This window comes from Dermacentor variabilis, unplaced genomic scaffold (genome assembly GCF_050947875.1).
Source record: "Dermacentor variabilis isolate Ectoservices unplaced genomic scaffold, ASM5094787v1 scaffold_15, whole genome shotgun sequence".
In the NCBI taxonomy this organism is placed as follows: Eukaryota; Metazoa; Arthropoda; class Arachnida; order Ixodida; family Ixodidae; genus Dermacentor; species Dermacentor variabilis.
This window is the reverse complement of record NW_027460313.1, coordinates 990,809-1,008,737: the sequence shown is the minus strand read 5'-3', so window position 1 is coordinate 1,008,737 and position 17,929 is coordinate 990,809. Positions and strand designations below refer to the sequence as shown.

Here is a 17,929-nt window from a genome sequence, read left to right as displayed (position 1 = left end):
CTTCGCGTTGTCGCGGTTATTTCCTGGTGGTGACTATGTTTTTACGCCCATCACTGACGTCTTCCTCACCCATGGTATCATTATACGTCATACCGTTCTGTCTATAGTGACAAACTGCATCTGCCTTCCTGTTGTTAATTTCAGCTTGGCACTGCAAGTGCTGCTAGAAATCGTCTGACTTGCCCTCATTTGCACCTTCGATGGTGACGAAGTGGAAGCTTTCACAGTGGCTGCTTCTCTTGGTTTCCCAGCTCATCAGCGGTCTGTTTCTTGCCCTGACAGCACCATTAAGTCGATGATTGCTTCTGACTTAATACCTCAGCAGACTCCGCAGACTTCCACCACGCTCTGCTTTCCTACCTTGATATCTTCGACATTAGGGGCCGTCCCTTGGGCCAAGCCACAGGTGCCCATATTGGGTGTCTGTCCCTGAATGTCAATTTATTCAAAGTGAAGTTGACAAGGTGCTTGCGAAGAACATTATCGAGCCATCTTGCAGCCCCTGGGCATCACCTGTCGTAGTCAAAAAGAAAGATGGCACATGGCGATTCTGCGTGGATTGTCAGCACCTTAACACAATTGCGAAAAAGGATGTGTGCCCTCTGCCATGTATTGATGATGCTCTCCATCGACTTACGCTCCGGATACTGGCAGATTGCTGTGGAGAATATGGACCGTGAAACAACGGCATTTGTAGCATGTGATGGCCTTTACCAATTCAAGGTCATGCCGTTCGAACTTAAGAACTTCCGGTTCTTAAGTTCTTAAGTTCTTAAGTCTGTGCATGACAGACTCTCTGCTCAGAGGCTTCAAATTGTCCATGTGTTTATGCTACTTGGACAACGTCACCATTTTTTCATCAATTTTTTAGACATACAGAGCACCTCTAAGCGTCCTCGACGTTTTTCGTCAGGCCAGCCTGCAGCTGAACTCGTATAAATGTCACTTTGGATGCCGCCAAATCACAGTGCTTGGCAATCTCATAGACTCTAATGGTGTATGACCAGACCCAGGAAAAATCTGTGCAGTCAAAACTTCCCTGATCCCCAATCTGCAAAGGATGTCCGTAGCTTTATAGGGCTATGCTCATACTTCCATCACTTCGTGAAGACTTTTGCGGACATAATAGCCAGGCCAGTTACTGAGCTTCTGAGGCATGACATGCCTTTTTCATGGGGTCGAAAAGAAGAGGCTTCTGCATTCTCGCACCTCATCAGCCTGCTCATGACTCCTCCAATACTTACCCACTTTGACCCGGCTGTGCCTACCGAGGTCCGTATAGATGCACGTGACCATAGAATCGGTGCAGTACTAGCCCAATGCCAATGGGGCCATGACCGTGTCATCGCTTACGCTATCTGCCTCCAATAAGCCACTGAGTGCAGTTATTCTGTTATAAAGTGAAAGTATTTGGCCCTCATTCAGGCAGTTGGGAAGTTCAGACTCTACTTATACAGATGAGCCTTCTCTGTAGTTACCGACCACTGTGCCATGTGCTGGCTGCCCTCTTGCCAAGATCCTTCTGGACGGCTAGGTCTCTGGCTCCTGTACCCACAAGAATTTTCATATTCGGTTGTCTACAAATCCGGCCGCCTGCACCTGGATGCAGATTGCTTGTCCAGGTATGTGGCTGACAACCCTGAGAACGCTGCTGAAGACACCATAAACTCTATTTTTTCTGTGTTGGACCTGATTTACATCGGGGAAGAAAAAGACCATGACCCTCCATTCTGAGAAATCATCAATCCCCTACAATCGTCTAATGACACATCCGTCCGCGAATTTATGATTTAGGAAGGTGTCTTATAATTTTCAACCTGATCGACTTGAGCTCCTTATTGTTATGCCAAGGCACTTAGGACAGAGATTCCTCACAGAACTTCACGATGCGCCCACTGCCGGACTCCTTGGCATATCTCGCACCTATGAGCGTGTCCGGCGACACTTCTTTTGTCCAGGCCTTGCACGCTTCGTCCGCCATTACGTGGCCACTTGTAAATCATGCCAACGTCTCAAAACACCCTCGCTACTACCTGCTGGTTATCTTCAGCCGATTGACATACGCACGGAACCATTCTTTTGTGTTGGACTAGATCTGCTTTGCCTTTTCTCACATCCACCTTTTGGAACAAATAGATAACAGTAACTACCGATTAAGCTGCGTGCTATGCAATTACCCGAGCTTTGCCGACCAGCTGTGCAACTGATGTCACAGACTTCTCATTATGTGATGTTATATTGCTTCACGGTGCCCTGAGTCAATTGCTTACTGACCTTGGCTGCTACTTTCTCAAGTCATTTCTGACATGCTGCGTTCCTGTTTGACTCAACTCAAACTGACCATTTCTTACCATTCTTAGACCAACGGCCTCACGGAACGCTAGAACCACGCTCTCGCAGACGTGCTTGCCATGTATGTTTCGCCGAATCACCATGATTGGGACCTTGCTCTTCCCTATGTAACTTTTGCATATAATTCCTCTCTTCATGATACATCTGGATTTTCACCTTTCCACCTATTGTACGTACGAGAGCAGAGTTTATCTCTCAACACTATTTTCCCGCCATCTGCCGCCTCCACTACTGAATACGCATGTGATGCCATCATGCGGGCTGACCTCGGCCGCCAGCTTGCCCGCGCTCAGCTTACGGTGTTGCAAAGCAACAAGACTTTGCTATCATGCTTCGCACCGCAAAGCGACTTTCTCTCTTGGTGCACTTGTGCTTTTTTGGTCCCCTTCCCACTGTGTGGACCTCTCCGAATAGCTTCTTTCCCTGTACACGAGACCATACCATGTGCGGTGCCAGGTAACACCTGTTACCTATGAGATTGCCTCTGTCATTTCCAAGTCATCATCTCACCTTCTGCCAAGTGACGTCTTTCACGTATCAAAGATCAAGATCTACCACTGTGGTTCTGACGACTTCCTTTAGAGCTCTGGGGCGGTGCTTCTCCCGCTAGGGTTAATGCTATGGAACAGTTGTCATTTATCAATTGAGCAGGCCTATCATGATTGAAGAGACAATGAGGAGCACGACGATATAACCTGGCACAGACTGTTCGTTCTTGGCATGGCTGCACGCATGTGCGCTTGTAAGTTTACCCGTGTATAGTCATTCCCGTGCATCTTCATACGAAAGAATATTTTGCAACATGAGAATGAATTCTACGTACAAGATGCGTATCTTTCACTCCATTGAATCGCTATTTTTTAGTTGCAGATGCAAGCAGTAAGGGAAGAGACTTAGTAGCTGCTATGCATGAAACTGAGTATAGTGGGAGAGCATCGAGGTAGTGAAGTGGATTAATTTCCACCTAACAGATAGTACCACAGCACTGTACACCCTTGGTCAATGCTGAATGATTTGACATTGTCTGTTAACAATTACCTTCCTTGATGTAGCAGTGTTAGAACAAACTACTGATGTCAGTAATAACCACAAGATCTCCTCAGTATGAGATGGTCTTGCTGTCGCAAAGGAAGAATAAATAATGAATTGGGATTGAAGCATGTAGCCTGGGTACACAGTAACCAATGAGAGCCGTTCCGGGAAGCTTGCTGGAGCCCAGTAAGCTTGAGCAGTTGAGGGAGGTCAGTAATGGTAAGACTGTAATGCTTTGTTAAATCTTTCTATTGAAGCTATCATTTTGTCTGCCAAAGATGGCATTGTCATATTTTGAAGAGCCTTGTACTAGCTTGAGCTGCGAGAAACACGCTTGATTTTACAGATCTTGTGCTATTCAAAATGTCTTGCTGTATGGTCAGACACGTAAATGCATTGTGTCACTGTCATGGGAGGTAGCGGCACTTATGCTAGATGGCATCATCTTTCGGCCGTGTGTGACCTTGGGAACTGAGTGGCAAAACTTGGACAGATGTGTTTCCTTTTTGAAGTGATGACAATACTGTACAGCCTGCCAGTGCATCCTCAGTTTAGCACGTTTAGTGTAACAGTGGGCATGTAATGCGCATGTAAAGCTTGCTAGACTACTAATAATGCTGAACAACCACAATGAGCCGTTTAGTGTCTGCATGCCTTTTTTCAAATTTAGCATTACCAGTGTTGCGTGATTTACTCGAATTGTGTGGCAACATGGCGCCAGTCCTGGCTGCCTGCTTCAAACTGAATATGTTGTTGGTGTTGTAGAATTCACTTTGTTCGTGCAAATTAGTGTGTAGAATGGCATTTTGCTTAGTTTCTGGCTGCTTCGACGACAGTATTATGGACAACTTTGCTTATTTTTCGAGATTGCTCCTCATTTAGAACGGTTTGAAGCCTAACGAACGAAATGTGTGGTATGGCAGTGCCACCTATCGACGAAGTCGAGAGCTAGGCGTATGTCGGCACATGTCCTCCAAGATTGGATGATCTTGAAGGCCATGGACAGCAAGCTTCTATTGACTTTGCCGTGGATATCCAGGCATGGAATATGACCCTCTCCCAGTCGTCATTCCTCTGCTTCTTGCACTTTATGCACAAAGCTTGGCAATGCGCTCCATGTATTCAAAATATAAAGTGTACATGAATAGTGTTCTCAGGACGCGAACAACTCTAGCACGCTATACCATAGTGTGTCCTACCATATTTTCTTGAGGGAGCTTTGGCGCTGCAATTGTTCAGCCACCATGGGAATTATGGGTAGTACATCGATTTGTCTGATTTTCGTGTTTGTGGATTCAGACATTCTTGTGGCTTTGTTTATTATGCTTCATCCGCCTTCATTGTGATAAATTTCAGAGCAATCTATACTTTTTTAGGTGTATAAGACTCTGCGAACACGTACAGTCGCTGCTAAATGCAGCGGTTCAGCCTGTTCAGGTGGCTAAACTGAAATGTGCCAATCATCTCAATGCCCTGGCTTGCCTGCGAGAAATCCATAAGGGCGTTCTATGCCTCTTGTCGCTGCATGTGTCTGTGGCATAATGGTTTCAATATCGAGCTTTTGTGCCAATGGTCCTGTGTTCGAAACCTTCCATCAGACAGTTTTAATAATGTCTATTTAATTATTTGTTACACAGTAGATTATTTAAAATGACAAGTTTTAGGCAAATTCACATACTACCCATCATTTCCATGCTGGCTGAAACATTCCGTTTGCAGCTCCCATATGCTTTAGCTTCAGAGTTCCCTCGAGTAATTATTGTATGAAACCCTACGTGCTATGCTAAAACACTTCCTGCAAAGTTTGTTTGCAGAATGGTGATGCTATTTCGCTGAAGTGCGCTATTGCGCTAACAAAGCTAAACTATCTCTTGGTAGAAGAGGTTTGCTCAAGCATGTGTGGTCTCTCGTGTGTAAGGCTTTCAACATTCTGCAACCTTAGTGAGGCCTGCCCAAATCAAGGGTAGTCGGGTGTTGAGGAGGTAAGCCTATTATTATGCACAGGAGTCCGCGTGGGCTGCCTCCTTGAGTGCAGTCATTGAATGCCTAGGCTAGTTTGCTAACCGGTGGCCACTGCAGGAACAAGCATTTGGCAAAAATGGGAAATAGGAAGAAGTGGAAACTACTGAACCAGTGCTGCTGCAACTTGTGCACATGCTATAGCACATAACACAAAGTGGCATCGTAGCAACATATTTGCATGGCAGTTCATGAAAGAAAAATGGGTGGAGGTTGTGTAAACAGGCACTGGGCATATTTTATCAGAAATGTGATTCGTGCTAGTAATTGCAAGAAACTTGCTTAACTGCAGGCCGGAATACAGCTGAATTGCATAACATCATGGCATGCAATCAGTGGCAGCACGAGATTCCTTGTTGTAAGGGCTTCGTGCTGTAGTCCCTTGCAGCAACCATATGTAGGCAAGGTTTTGAAGCAAAGCTTTCTTGCCGCTGCTTTGCAGGTGCTGTCTTGCACCATTGACCAATACCGTGCATAGTGCAAATGGGCACAGGATATAGTGTAAACCGAGGTGAGATAAGTGCGGACGTGAGCTGACGCTGCCAGCACAAAAATTCCATCGTCAGTTAATCAGCTTCATTCTATTGTGGTCTTCATGGTCATGGTTGCCATTGTTCTGCTGTCTTCACACATGTCACCATTGCATTGTCATTTCATTGTTACACTGTCGCAATCACTTCGTCGTCACTTTGTCGTCTTGAGCAGAACCGAACAACATAAGAAAGGGACAGACTCAGTTCGTCTCGTGCGTCCTGTTCTTTTTACACTGCATCTGTTAAAGTCATGAACCAACCAGCCGAAATATGTATGCTACTGTATACCATTGTCATCACACTGTCCTAATCGTGCCGCCGTCGTCATGCCATCGTCATACACTCATCATGCCACCATGGTCATACAATCATTGTTGTTCGGTCATCATTCCAGTGTTGTCATCCCATTGTCGTCATGCTGTCTTCGTAGCATCGGCATCCTTCATCATCCCTTCTTTGTGGCAGTCGTGATTCGAGCATCGCATCCCATTGTCATTATGCCGTCATTCTCATTCCATCATTCTCATTCCTTTGTTACCATGTGCAACAGTGCCACAAGTAAATGTTGAGCAAGGCGTTTTCCAGTTGGAATCTTTCCAACTTAATCATGGGGCACAGATGGTCGCTGAACAAGAATGTTCATCACAAATGCCAATGAAAGCTTTGCTTAGACCAATACCCGCAAGGTGTGAGAATAAATTTTTTTAAATGTAAAAATAATTAGGGATAAGAGACAACTTTCTGCCACAGGTGGTGTTCTGCATCTACATCTGCAATGCTCAGCACTTCGCTCCCATCAACTTTCTTGGTATTTGGGTATTAGATCTAGTCCAGGGAGTGTTCAAGCACAGACATTGCTTAGGTCACAAACTTGGGAGCAGGCAAGTGGCCTATAAACCTTCACGTGCTCATGGCATTGAGGATTTATTTTTCAGTTGTGTGAGTGCCACCAGATGCTTTTTGCGTCGTCTTGAATACCAGCTGGGGAGTGCTGCAACTCAGTCTCCATGGTGACCATTCTGCAAGGCTTCCAATTCCATTCTCAGCAGCAAAGCTACCATTGATTCACACAAGAAGAACCTGTGTGAAGGCTTGTGAATTGTTGGCATAGCCAACAATTCTGTTCTTTTTGTGTACAGGAACTGGAGCTAGAGGCAAAATTGAGGCAGCACTAGCCGCATGACAAGAATAGCATTCTGTTGAAACAGACAGAGGAGACAAGATGGGTTAAATGTTCGCATTTTGCTTGATGGATAACTGGCCTGTGAATGCTGCTACAGTGTATCGGTTTGTTCCTCTTTTCTAGAGCCCTTGGTGAAGAAGGAGAAGACAGATGCTAACCAGGTGAGATCCGTGTTATTATGTCTGTAACTGCTTAAATTGTTGATGTACACTGGGCAACATGCCCTTTTAAAGTTTGCGGAAGTATGCCACACCGGCTGCATCGCTGGATGGTGGCATGCATGCATTGAAATGGATGTGGTAGCCAGCTGGTCTGTCACAGGCTCCAACACTGGAGCCACAGAGCCTGCTGGGTCCTTCCCTTCCGGGTACCATGCCGTCACTGACGCCCGTGGCTCCACGACAGCCTTCTTCTGCTGCCGCCTTGTTGCCAGTCAGCAGCAGCAGCAGCAATGGCGCAGCCTACTCACTGCACAGCCCAGTCGCTTCAGGCCTGGCAGCACCGCAGTCGTATGCTCCAGCCATGGTGCCCTTTCCAGGACTGCTAACCCAGGCTCCAATGCCAGACCCAGCCCTGACAGCTGCCTACACGGGCCTCACAGGTATGTCTGTCTTCCAGTGACTGCTTGAAGGTTGTGCTACAACAGTACACTGTTTGCTGTGCAGCCCCACTGGGCAGCCTGTCTGCTGCCAATGGCGTACCAGCAGGCCGCCCTCCAGTGGTCGCTAGCCACAGTAGTCTTCCCCAGCAGCCCTCGCGGCCCACGGCCACGGCGACAGCAGCTCCTGTCAAAAAGAACCCACCACACAGGCCGACCACCACTGGTGAGGGTTTGGCGCTGAGAATTCAGTGGCAAGGTCAAAACTATGGCAGCAAAATGTGATAACGGCAGCAGAACTGATAGTTGGGCAAGTTGGTACGAATTGGGATTCCCGGAACACATTACAGTCAGAGTGGCTGAAAAGGTAATAAAAATAGTAAAGGGTGTACAACCCACACATTCAAGGAACAGGCTTAGCACGAACAAAAAACGCCTTGCAATTGTTCTTTACATACATTATTTTTCCCATGGGCTAAAGAATGTTGCCAGCCGGTATGGCGTTGAAGTGGCTTTCAGCGCTCCTAACAAGGTGCAAAAACTGTGCCAAGCTATTTCCAACAAATTAGACAATAGGGTAAAAAAATGTAGCTGCGGTCTAAAAGACGATCAAAAATTTAACAAAATGCAGAATAGGTGTTGTGTACCGGCTTCCATTGACCTGTGGCAACATGTACATAGGGCAAACTGGTCGGTGCATAAACACCCGTCTAAAAGAACATGAGCGTTCTCTTGGTAAAGAAAATCATTCGCACTTGTCAAACCACTGCAATCTATGCCACTGTGATCCGATATTTTTTAACACTGACATTTTGTTTTCAGATAAAAATAAACTAAAACGTGAAATCACAGAAGCATTTCATATAAAAAAGTGCGCTGAAAGATGCATAAGCCAACCATCGGTTGTAATCACTGAAAATGAATTCGCTTTTTTAAATACTGGTTGAACCTTCTTCATCTGTTTTTTAATCTGTTTCTGTTTTACTGACTTGCTCAGCATATGCTCAGTGCTGATAGCTGGGGTATATATGTTCTATATCTTTCCGAAAATAAAATAGATGAGTAAGCGCTCGTGTGTCCCCCCTTCACTGTGTCCTTGTCAATTGTGCGCGCAAAAATATTTTACTATGAAAATGTGACGAGACACCAGTTTATTCTTTCACCCCAAGCGAGCCTTGTGCTTTCCTCTTTATCCTAAAATTTGTGGACCGGCTGTGGGAAGCATAACCATGGCACGTAAAGTGGGAGTTTTAATTGAATTTGCTTTTGGGCAGGAACTGCTCACTGTAGGGGGGAGCTCTCCTTCCAAAGGTGCTCAAGTATCTCTACGAAAGAAATGGTTGCAGCAGAGAAGAACGTGACTCGCACAGGAATTAAGTACAGATGTTATTCTGACGCATGCATTTGGGGAAGAAAATTATGCACTGACATCTGATGCGCATCCAATTTTATTTTTATCGCGTCAACAAAATAAAGGGGGGGGGGGTGCCCAATAACCTGAATTTAAATATACTAATTGTTTTTTGTGTCACTCTCACACGCCCCTTGATCGCTGTGGACCTCAACCTGTTTTCCTAGTGGCTGCACATGATATTCCGCATTTCTCGGAATGGCGCTGTAGTGAATGTACTGGTGGTCTGCAACCAAGTATAGCCAATTTGTATATCTAGGAGATATTTGCTGAGGCCACAGGTTTGACTCCCAGATGACTTGAATTGCATAGCTTCAGGAGCCTTTGCAAGCCACTGTGCAGTTTGTGGACCCTACCGTTTGAATTTTAGATTCCCTACTTCACTACTGTAATGAAAGTAGCGCATTGTTGTCATTTCTGTGTGGGTTCTATTGCCATCTTGTGGCGACAGTGGCGATGACGTTGGCTATGGCACCAGGTGAAGGGGTGTTGTTTGGGGCATCGCCGCCAGCAAGGAGAAATGTAGTAACCCAACGAACCAAAGAAAATGAACGGTTTTTGCTGGAAACGGCAGTAGAAGAATAATAATAAAATGATGTTCTATTGCTGTCAGTCTCAGAATGTTACATTTGCGCAGTCTATGACAGGATTCAAAGCGCAAGTATGGGAATCACGCTGACTATATTCCCAAGTTCACGGGATCGGCCACATATTTCAGTGTGTGAGGTGGATGAAGACACCAAGCATGATTTTCCTGAAAACATCAAGACTTCTCAACTGAACGAATTCATCACTGAAAACGCCAGAAAGACTGGAGAAGCTTGACCTTCAAACAGCAGTGAAGCTGAGACTGAAGCACTCAATAGTTTCAAGAAAACGTCGTGATGCCGCTTGTGCAAGCGTCAGCAGAGGTTTCGCCAAGCAAACAAGGCTTTTCTGCTGACTTGTGCCTCCTAAAAATGCTGTTGCCAGCAACAGCACGCAGAGTGACAGCAGCAACTCGAGGAGAATCTTCTTGCCGTCATCCAAGCCCAGCACGAATCCAACAGAAAGATGGTTAAGCCTGTATATTCAATGGGTAAAGCTCAAGACCAGAGATTTGGATCAAGTTCTACGAGCAAACATGTGAGGACAACTCGGGGTAAGAGCCCGGTGAGGGCATCAGGAACATGCGTCTATTTCTGACTGGACTTGCTAAGAAATGGTTCAAGCTTTATTTCGCTGGACACAAGACGGACACGTCGGACGAGTGGAAAACGTAGCTTCCTGGAAGCTTCGAAGAAAACCCAGCTGAAAGGTGGGATCGTGCATTTTTGTTACAAAAATAGATCAGGAATTCCCCTAGAGTATCTCTGAGAAGAAGCGGCTTCTTCAGATGGTAAGCCTGGAACATCCGGAGTCTGCTGTCGTTCCGCTTATTATTCACGGCTTATCTAAGGAACTCCAGAGACAGGTGCCTGTGCAATCACCCAAAACTGTGGAGGAACTACTAGGTTTCAGAAGCATCTCCATTCATTTGACTGCGCAGAATCTGCATCGCCCAGGTTATGCTCCCGAAAAAGTACCATGGAGGTCGTGCATCCTTGACAACTGGCATAGAAGAAACCAAGCTGTCAGTTTAATGTCAGATGCCAGTAATGAACCACAGCCTGTCGCTTTTTTCGCATCCAGAAGCAGTGGAATGAAGAAAAGAGAATATTAGAGCGTGCCCCAGTCCCACCTGACGCCAAAATTTAAAACTGTTTTTCTGACGGTGCCTATCCTTCTTTATTCAAACTAAAGATAAATCTTGAAGATACTGATGCATTGGTGTATAGTAGTGCATCCATGTCTGTCGTAAATGAGGAATATTTGAAGAGGCAAGAAATTATTTTAGGCATGCCGGTACAACAACAAAGCTTTGATGGGACGAGAAAAATTTATGATGAATGGGCGAAAGCAAGTGTCTCTTATCAAGGCCAGAACATTCACATCGACGACCTCGTAGTGAAAGGGTGTGACCATTTTTACTTTCCAGACCAGATGTGAAGGCCCTAAAGTTAAACCTTTATTGGAATGATGAAGTGACTATGACTTAAGAGATTTGTGCTTCGCTGAGCATAGCAGATTGCCTTGTTATGAGCAAAGATGTCCATCGGAAATTTACTGAGCTTGTCTGTTTTGGTAACCATCCGCCAGCAACTATGAAATTTTCTGCTCCTTTCAAGCTGAAAGATGTTACACCGTTTAGGAGAAAACCTTATAATATTTCCAGTGAGAAGAAACTCTGGTGGAAAAGCGAGATCGAAAATATCTCTGATGCTGGCATAATACAACCATCGGTGTCCACATTTGCCTCACCGATTAGGCTGGCTCCAAAAAAGATTATCTCTGCGGCTATGTACTGACTACCGAATCCTTAAGGAGGGATGAGGTCCTTTAAATTACTTATTTTTTTATACAATTTTAATGAAATTTGTACTGTTAATGTATTTTTACCCGCTGATTTCAGAAATGAAATTATTTTTTTTCCCGTGATAAATCTCTTCTATGATATCCAAAAGAGGATGTTCTTTGTTTAGGGCCTAATGAGCTGATTAACGGCAACCTGCACGGTAACGTACAGCACACTGAATCAATGCTCAATGTTGATAGTGTGTCGAAAACTATAAATAGTTGATTTAGGCCATTTTTGAGCGAAGTTATATGTTGTCAAACCTAGTCGTAAAAAATGTCCACCTTGATAATAGAAAAATATCAAGTTGAGCATTTCTTGTGACTACGTTGGACAACCTATAACTTCGCTTCATAATGGCCTCAAACAACAATTTATAACTTGCGACACACTATGAACATTCAGCATTGATTCAGTGTGCCATACGTTACCGCGCAGGTTGCTGTTCGTTAGTTAATTAGGTCCTAAACAAAGAACATCCCATTTTGGATATATTAAAAAGTATTTATCACGGTAAAAAAAATATTATTAAAATTGTTTAAAAAATAAAATTTTTTGAACTGCGTCGCCCGTCTTTAATCACTAAATGGACCTATTTTCCCTGTAAACCTTTGCAAAGGATTTTGGCAGGTACCACTTGAAGAATATAAGATGTACATGGCCTTTATCATTCCCTTTGATGTACATCAGTGTAAATGCTTACTTTTCGTGTGGAAGAGCAGTACTGCCTGGTTCCATAAGATGATGAATGGTGTTTTGAAACCCTTTCTTAGAATATTTTGTAACGTTTATGTCGACGATATTGTTACAGGCCATTCCCGCATTATGAAGGAGGCGCTCAGTAGGACGACGAAGACGACGGTCGTAAGAGCTCGTTCATGGTTGTGCTTATTCTGCCGTCTTGGCTGTGACTTCTCTGTATGCATTTTGTAAATATAATTTTGCCTACTCGTTATCTTCGTCACATTTTTGGTGGAGGTGCGGGGTAAGAACTCAACGACGGAATTCCGCAGTGGCAGTCGCTTGGATTTTGCCACAATGGCAGAAGAGGCAGTCTCTTCCTCAGCAGTGGCAACATCACCGGTTGTCCTTGCACAGCAAAGAGATCCAGGCACGTTTTCCGGAATGGATGATGTCAATATTGACGGCTGGTTGACCCTATACGAGCGTGTAAGTAAAAACGACTGATGGGGCGATATGGTCATGCTGGTAAATGTTATATTTTACTTACAAGCAAAAGGAAAGACCTTGTTTGGGAATCGGGAAGCTGAAATCGGAAGTTGGGATTCCTGCAAGCAAAAGATGAGCGATCTGTTTAGAAAGGCCATTGGTCGTATGGCTGCAGCGAAGAAGGCGCTGGCGTCATGTGCCCAAACATCTACGGAGTTCTATCTTATATACAGGATGAGCTGGCCCTTTGTCCCCAAGCGGAAGATGACATGATGGAGTCAGACAAAGTGGGACATGTTTTAAAAGGGATAGCAGATGATGCATTCAGTCTGCTCATTTGCAAGGACGGCAATGCGGTCGACTCCATCATACGGGAGGGCAAGCATTTTGAGAACGTCAACAGCTGACGCATCGCCCATCAGTTCGTGCGACTGCCTAACAGAACAGCAACATCATTGTGCAAAGACGTACCTGCACGACAGGTACTGCTCACTTGCGGAACATGTCACAAAGATTATCCAACGTGAAATTGAGGCCATGTTTCCTGCTTCCACATGCTCCCGCGCCTTTGAGTCTACATCCCCGATGATACCACTTGGCCAAGCCATCGTTCGTCAGGAGCTGTCCAGTGTTGGTTTGGACTCTGTGTGTGCCGTCGCCTCTTCACACCCAACTGACCCTCTCTAAGTCTCCTATACTCAAGGCCCGAGGCCCCCGCTATGTCGTCACAATCTGGCCGAATGAAGGACTCCCGATGACCGGCCTATTTGCTTTAGCTGCCATCGTATAGGTTGCGTCACCCGCTATTGCAACAGCCGTTGGCCCTGGTCTCCTTATGTGCCCTATGCCCATAACCGTCGCCCTGAGAGCAAGTACGTTTGAGATTCAGAAGCTTTTAATTTATATTGACATCAAGTAGGGCTGGCATCCTGAGAGTTTTTTGTTTAACGTAATGTTTTTACTCTGTGGCTGATCTGCCTGGACACTGGTCTGACAATGATGGGAGACTCTAACAACCAACGGCAGTTCATTTAGGATGACAGGAGACTCCGACGACAATTAGGAGCTCATTTTTGTTGGCAGCGTTACGATCGGCCAGCGGGGGAAGTGACCTTCCAGCCTCTCCTGCCCTACTGCGACGAATCGCTTCATGAGGCTCACAATACATTGACTTGGGCAGACCAGCGGCGACACCAAGATGAGACAAGTTTGACAGCTTTGGGGTTGATGGATGGTACTTGGTCGTCGACTACAACGCTGAGACCAAGGAACTTCTGTGAAAGTGCATTATGCACCGCTTCGTTACAGTCCCTACTGTGCCATACCAGGGGCCAAGACGTGCAAATGGAATCAAGCATGGCACCCCTGTCTGCGAGCATCCCCTTCTTTCTCTGGGACAGTGAGCTGTGTGTACCCAAAGGTTTTTCCAGATGGCGTTCATTGAACAAAGGTGCCAGAGTGATTGTGCGCACTCTTGCCCTCAAGGCACTCCAATTGGAAGATGGTGTGACTGTGGATTTCCCTGGCCTAGGCATCCACGGAGGACAGAGGGTAAAAAGGGGACACCTTTGGTGTGCTGGTGTGTTCTGATGTGTGCTCGCCAAAAAGATGTAGCCTTCTGATCTGTAGCTCATGCTACGAGACCAATGTATTGCGCTCCGTGCTCCAGCCAGTATGATATCCCTTGCTCTATGTACATAAGTTTGCAATGCCAATCTAAATAAAACCTCCTGTTCCATTCCTCATTCTCTCGACCTAGTAAACTTCACAAAAGAAGCAACCACTGTCGCGAAAACTCGGATGATGGCATGGACCCACTTAGCCTCCATGTGAAGCCTCGGTAGCGTAGGCCAGCTACCTGTTACGAGACACACCGGCAGCGCAGGCCAGACTCCGAGGCCACAATTCCTGGCTCCTACAGCAAGAAAGCTGGCTAAACTGCGACTATGACTGTCATGCTGGTATTGTCATGCTGGCATTGTTATGCTGGCATTGTCATTTGCACAGTATGGCAGTTTGATAGCATATTTGCTTGCATTATGAATGCACCTTTTGTTCATAAAATTGACGCACAGTTGAGAGTGTCTGTTTTTTGTGCAAGGTAAAATTTCTGAATAAATTTTTTTTCTGTGAGCACTGCTAATCCTAATCTACACTCACTATAACATTTCTTCCAAGAAACGGCTAGCTATGAATGAAACATAGACCGAAATTAAGGGAACAAGCCGATTTTTTTTTTTAATTTTCTCACCTTGAAAACGTTCATTCCAAATCAAAATCTGTGTACAAGGAATCCGCGTTGCAGCTATGTCTTCACTTCCTTGAACTTGAATAGCATTGTCCCGTAACAGGTGGTCCTTGGTGGCATCAAGCAAGCGGTCACCATTTGCTTTTCCACGTCTGTTGTCTTTATTGGCATGCCTGGTGCACCTTCCTGCTCAACAGTCATGTTCCGCAGCATGTTAAGAGATGTTTGCCTTCAAGGCAGCCACTGATACATCCCCCTTTGAAGGGCCTCCACATGAAGCGTATCATCCTGGCTCTGAACACTTGAGATACATTGAAGCACCGCATATATTGTGGGTTGCAGCAAGTTCGTGGAATGCCTGATGTGTCTTGCTAGTTGCCTTCAGCTTTTCAAGCTGCCGTTTCCAACAGCAGATGTGGGCTGTCCATGCACAGTTGCCATTCTCATCGGATAGCCTCTTTCATTCTCTGTGTTCTGGCAACTAGCTAGCAAACAATGTCATGGTCACGTGGGCTGGGATACCGGAGCTCCTCTAAGTATTGCCATTATGGTCTGCTCATTTGTACACATAGAAATACGTGGTGGTGTTTTTAGGCTATGCAGAATTTTGAAAGATTGCCTGTGCCTTTGGGCTGTATTGTGGCGGCAAACATTACCTGCACAAGAAATCTATATATGCATAGTTGAATCATTAACAAAATTTTGCTAATTTAGTTTTTAATTATTACTTTATGGAACATTTTGCAATTTACTAATTGTAGCTGGTGAGTTTACAAGGCACATCCACTTGGAATGTACTCTGAGAATAGCTTCACGAGGGCCACTTTGTCTGGCAATGAAGACGAGTTTGACTCGGGAGGAAACATTGCAAGTAAAAATGAGAAATAAAGGAATGTTAGGAGCCAAAACATTTTTATAAGCGCATGAGCTCTCATAAGCTTATGTGCTTGAAAGAGCTTATAATTCGCTACTGTGTTGATGAGAATAAACAGCTGGTAGTATCAGCGCTTGTCCTCGTCTGTTCCATGTGTCTGCATCTCCTTTATTTGCACTTAGCTTAGCACAAGTTTCAAGATATGTATCATCAAACTTGCAGTAAAAATGCACTGTCGTTCCACTTACTCTTTAAACTAAATTCCATAGAAGCATAAGAGTAACTGGAACACCCATGCATTTCGTCCCACACTTTGAAAAGGAATGCAGTTCACGCTTGTTACAACGGACCTGTGTACAACAGGCTTTCGGATATAACTGACCGTATTTCAACCTTAGTTTGCTCTAGCTATTTGATTAATACAACGAAGCTCGGTTTCAACGGACCATGCTACAACGGACTATTGGCTATGGCGGGCGAAATTAGCGGCCATTTTTTATTCAAAATTGGGTGTATTAAATGTACTTTTAGCCATGCCAACACAGGCTGACAACTGACTTTCAAATGTTAGCTGACGATCACGGCTTAATATCGCGTGTCTGAGGGAGGAAGGTTTGGCAGAAGTTTGCCGTCTTCTCTCGTGTGGGAGGCACGGGTGGAAGGTGAGGGAAATGTGAGAGCATTCTACTCTGGCAATACTCCAGAGGTTGCTGCTTACGGCACAGTGCGCCGTATCTTGAAAGCGGTCTGCGGCGTGGACAAAGTGCACAGCCATATCTTGAAAGCAATCTCCGATGTGGACAAAGTACGCTTCTGCGCGGCTGCTGTATGTTGAAAGCGATCTGTGATGTGGAAAAAGTGCGTGCCCGCGCCGGTGCCATGTTTCGAATGTGATTTGCTATGTGGACAAAGTGCGCCTAGTGCCCGTAGCTTCGTATGCGCTGTGTTTTCGACGTTTAGTTAGAGGCAGCATGAAGATCAGTTCGCTCACTGCTGCTGCCGTGCTTCCTCACTCCAATGTTTTGACAGCGACTTTCCTTGGTCATCGAGCGAGATGTGAATTGCTATCGCAGTCGACGCAAGACGTTAACGAAGTAGCACTGCCGCTGCAAGTGCATGTGGCCTCCAACATTTGCAGTTCAGCATGTTATCTTTAAAAGAGCCATAAGATGCAATTTTTGAGCTTGAATTATGCATTGTATGTTAAACAGTACATGCCCCACACATAGCAAGCTGGCAAAAGTTGAACGCATTCAATGTGGCAGAAAATTTGTTTAAATTTTTTAATATCACGGCTGAGCTGTAGAGTGGTACGGCAGTGAAATTAATTGGTGGCTAGTGGGAGGGGTTTAAAGGCAGCGATTTCAAATTCGAAGTTCCAGTTAAAACGTGCACTGAGAGATGTCTAGTCTCAGCTACAATAATAAACTGAGAATAGTTGGAGGACCCTGTCAGGGCCTCTTTAATATTAAAGGTCATCGCTCTTGATGAGGAAGGTCGCCAAGAAGACGATCAAAGCTTACAATGCCCGTCTCACAAAAATGGAGTGATAATGCCCGTCCGGGGCAGCAGGACGTCAAGCAGCATTTGGGGGCCCTGGAGCGGAGCAGAGTCGCCAAATGCAGATGCATGACCGCTGAGGCTTCTGAAGAATACCATGAGCATCTCCTACGCTTGCAAGGTGGCCAAGAAGAGCTGATAGGGGTCGACGTAATTGCACATGTAATACGATAGGATTAAGATGCAAAATAAGTCAATAATCATGAAAAACACGCAGAATAGAGATATAATGAGCATTTAATCATTGAACCAATTGATGAACTGTGTATGTCATATTTTCTGGTCTGTAAGTTTCACCTTATTATAAGTTGCACCCACATGCTTGCAGCGGCCACCTCCTCCACACACTTCCCGCAGTAGGCACTGCTGACATGTGTGGCAAGCACTTTCCAGTGCCTAGACGGTACTTTTTACAAGTATTTTCTTCCGATAGCATGAATACTGATAGCTTACCTGACGGTGTTTAGTCAAGGTCATCCAAGTCCTCCTTCGAGTTGCTTACAAATAATGCAGCT

General features: G+C 45.3%; 1 protein-coding gene across 19 annotated transcripts in view; it reads left to right on the top strand.

The window, feature by feature from the left end:
- LOC142567954 (bromodomain-containing protein 3-like) overlaps positions 1-17,929 on the top strand; it is a 177,921-nt gene that overhangs the window by 122,224 nt on the left and 37,768 nt on the right. For all 19 annotated transcript variants that reach the window (XM_075678038.1, XM_075678037.1, XM_075678040.1 and 16 more), the window contains 3 exons: positions 7,243-7,280; positions 7,441-7,720; positions 7,785-7,943. In XM_075678038.1, the coding sequence (XP_075534153.1) occupies positions 7,243-7,280; positions 7,441-7,720; positions 7,785-7,943 (477 nt within the window). The remainder of the gene's footprint in view (positions 1-7,242; positions 7,281-7,440; positions 7,721-7,784; positions 7,944-17,929) is intronic.